At 39.6% G+C, this 2,456-nt stretch overlaps 2 protein-coding genes across 6 annotated transcripts in view; both read right to left on the bottom strand.

Moving 5' to 3' along the window:
• Positions 1-2,456, bottom strand: part of LOC117951263 (protocadherin beta-16-like) — a 122,438-nt gene that overhangs the window by 116,665 nt on the left and 3,317 nt on the right. The window contains exon 3 of one of the 5 annotated variants that reach the window (XM_034882892.1): positions 2,350-2,450. The exons of the other annotated variants lie outside the window; for them this stretch is intronic. Coding sequence (XP_034738783.1) covers positions 2,380-2,450 — 71 coding nt within the window. The 3' untranslated portion in view covers positions 2,350-2,379. Of the gene's footprint in view, positions 1-2,349; positions 2,451-2,456 lie in introns of those variants that run through there. 5 annotated transcript variants of the gene reach the window in all.
• On the bottom strand, positions 5-1,695 carry LOC117952252 (protocadherin beta-1-like; the record flags this gene model as incomplete). The annotated part of the gene is made up of 1 exon (XM_034884402.1): positions 5-1,695. A coding segment is annotated over exon 1 (1,341 nt), but the record flags the coding sequence as incomplete, so codon positions are not given.

Here is a 2,456-nt window from a genome sequence, read left to right as displayed (position 1 = left end):
GTAAGGTGAGAGTGACGCTGCTGGAGAGGGAGGGCACTCCCTCATCAGAGCAGGTCACAGTTATATTATACTCAGAGGATATATCTCTGTCTAAATCACTGTCTGTCAACAAACTATAGAAATTATTGGTTGATGATTTTAAAACGAATGGTACATTTTCGTTAATAAAACATTGCACTATTCCGTTTTCTTCTGAGTCCTTGTCCTCAATATTTATCATTGTAACAACAGTATTGTGTTTGGCATCCTCTGATATCACATTTGACTTCGACATTATGTTTATTTCAGGCTTGTTGTCGTTTACATCTTGTAAATCAACAATCAATTTACTAGAGTCTGTAAGTCCTCCGTTGTCACTAGCACGCACATTTAATTCAAAATGTTGCGAGTCTTCAAAGTCAATATTTCCAATTAAAGTAACCTCGCCAGTTTCCCTGTTTATTTTAAATACTTTCCTTACATTTTCTAACGTATTTGTGATTGAATACGTTATTTTACCGTTGGAGCCCTGATCTGCATCGGAGGCTGTTACAGTGGCAACAATTGTGCCTTTAGGTGAATTTTCATAAACTGTGGCCTTGTGTGTTGGCTGTGTAAAAACGGGGGCGTTATCGTTAGCGTCTAAAACTGTAATGACAATCAGCATTGTTCCTGACATCTGCGGCTCTCCTCCATCTACAGCCGTTAACACAAGAGATATCTGTTCAGTTTTCTCTCTGTCTAAAGGCGTCTTAAGCACCATCTCAACGTTTTTATTTCCTTCAGCGTTATGCTGCAGTTTTAAAGCAAAATTATCGGTTGGCCTTAATTCGTAACTATGAACACCATTAATTCCAACATCAAGATCCACAGCCCTTTCCAGCACAAATTTTGCCCCGGTTATCGTTGACTCACTTATTTTGAATTTTATTTCCGTTTCTTCAAATGTTGGGACATTATCATTGATATCTATGATCCCGACTGTTACACTGTAAAATTCCATAGGATTCTCCAAAATAATCTGAAAATGTAAAGCACAAGGCGTCGTTTGTCTGCAGAGCACCTCTCTGTCGATTCTCTCTTTAACAAGAAGGACTCCTCTCTCTCTGTTCAGCTTGATGTACTCGTCGTTGTCTCGGGTATAGAGTCGAGCTTTGCCAGAAGCCAAACGTTTGGTATCTAAACCTAAATCTTGTGCTATATTACCGACTAAAGAACCTTTCGCCATTTCCTCCGGTATTGTGTAGCTGGCCTGCCCCATTACCGAGCCGAGCGAAAGGAGACCAATGAACAACAGCGCTTGTCCTTTCATTGTTCTATCCGAGTATTTTCTCAGAAACGTGTAACATCCGATTATATATCCCATTAACTGAAATCAATCCCGGTGACAAACATCAATTTCGCAGTTGTATAATCCAAACAGTGAAAACAATAGTGCTGGAGGTCGTCGTGTCGTTAATCAGATCTTCTACATATCCAGAAAGTCGCTTCTTTCCCGTCGTGTTCTCTCTTCATTATGGTGATGTTAAATAGGAGGTGCAGCTACAGCCCTACTCTCAGCCATGCACACTCCGGTCAACAGCGGCCCTAAGAGTCCATAATACAACACTGCAGAATATCAACATGAATTAATCAGTCCAGCAGACGTACTGCTAGCAAAGTGTAACTTGAAATAAAGTTATAAAAGCCGTACAGGTAATATGATCCACCTGCCAAACGGCGAGCCGCCACTTCAAACAGTTTATGGTTATTATGTCTCAGTTTTGCTTGCATCTTCAGCCATAAGGTGTCTATAAAAGCATGAACCACATCTGACTAAAAGCAGAAAAAAATACTAAATTAAAGTGGTAGGCCTGAAAATGAGGGCATGAATGAGACCAAGCAGAGACTATAAAACTCGCTGTCCGAGGTCTTGAAATAAGGAAAGTCTTCCAAATGGCCAACAGTAGTGCAAACGTTTTCTACAATAAGCACTCGGTAAAAACGTGCATGCTCAATCTGGAAAAATATAATAAAATTAAAATATTTCAATACAAGAGACACCTGGGAATTCACTGAGACCAAATACTGACACAAAGGCTCACGCCAAAGCCAAATTACAGAGTCAAAGCAATGTCGCCATGGAAAGGATCGATAGAAAACATTTAAAAATAATTTGTATGAAAATAAGTTGAAAGCAGTTTGACCTCTAAGGAAGATATCAGTCTGCTTTAGCACAAAGTACAGGTAACTTTAAGTGGCGTGCGTGTAAAATAATATAACAGTCATCAATGTGCATGTACAGTAGGAAATAGGATTATGGTCATGGTTCTGAAAATGCTGAAACAGCGTTAATAAATTCCCTAGCACTGCAACTAAACACTAAAGAGAAAGTAAGTCATAGAGAAGAAACTACATTATTTAACTGACCTCTAGAGGAGAGTCTGGTTCATCCAGGATGTTCTTTTCACTCTGTATCCGCTGCATCGTCCCTGTAG

The sequence above is a fragment of the Etheostoma cragini genome, chromosome 10 (genome assembly GCF_013103735.1).
Source record: "Etheostoma cragini isolate CJK2018 chromosome 10, CSU_Ecrag_1.0, whole genome shotgun sequence".
In the NCBI taxonomy this organism is placed as follows: Eukaryota; Metazoa; Chordata; class Actinopteri; order Perciformes; family Percidae; genus Etheostoma; species Etheostoma cragini.
This window is presented reverse-complemented; position numbering and strand designations above follow the sequence as displayed.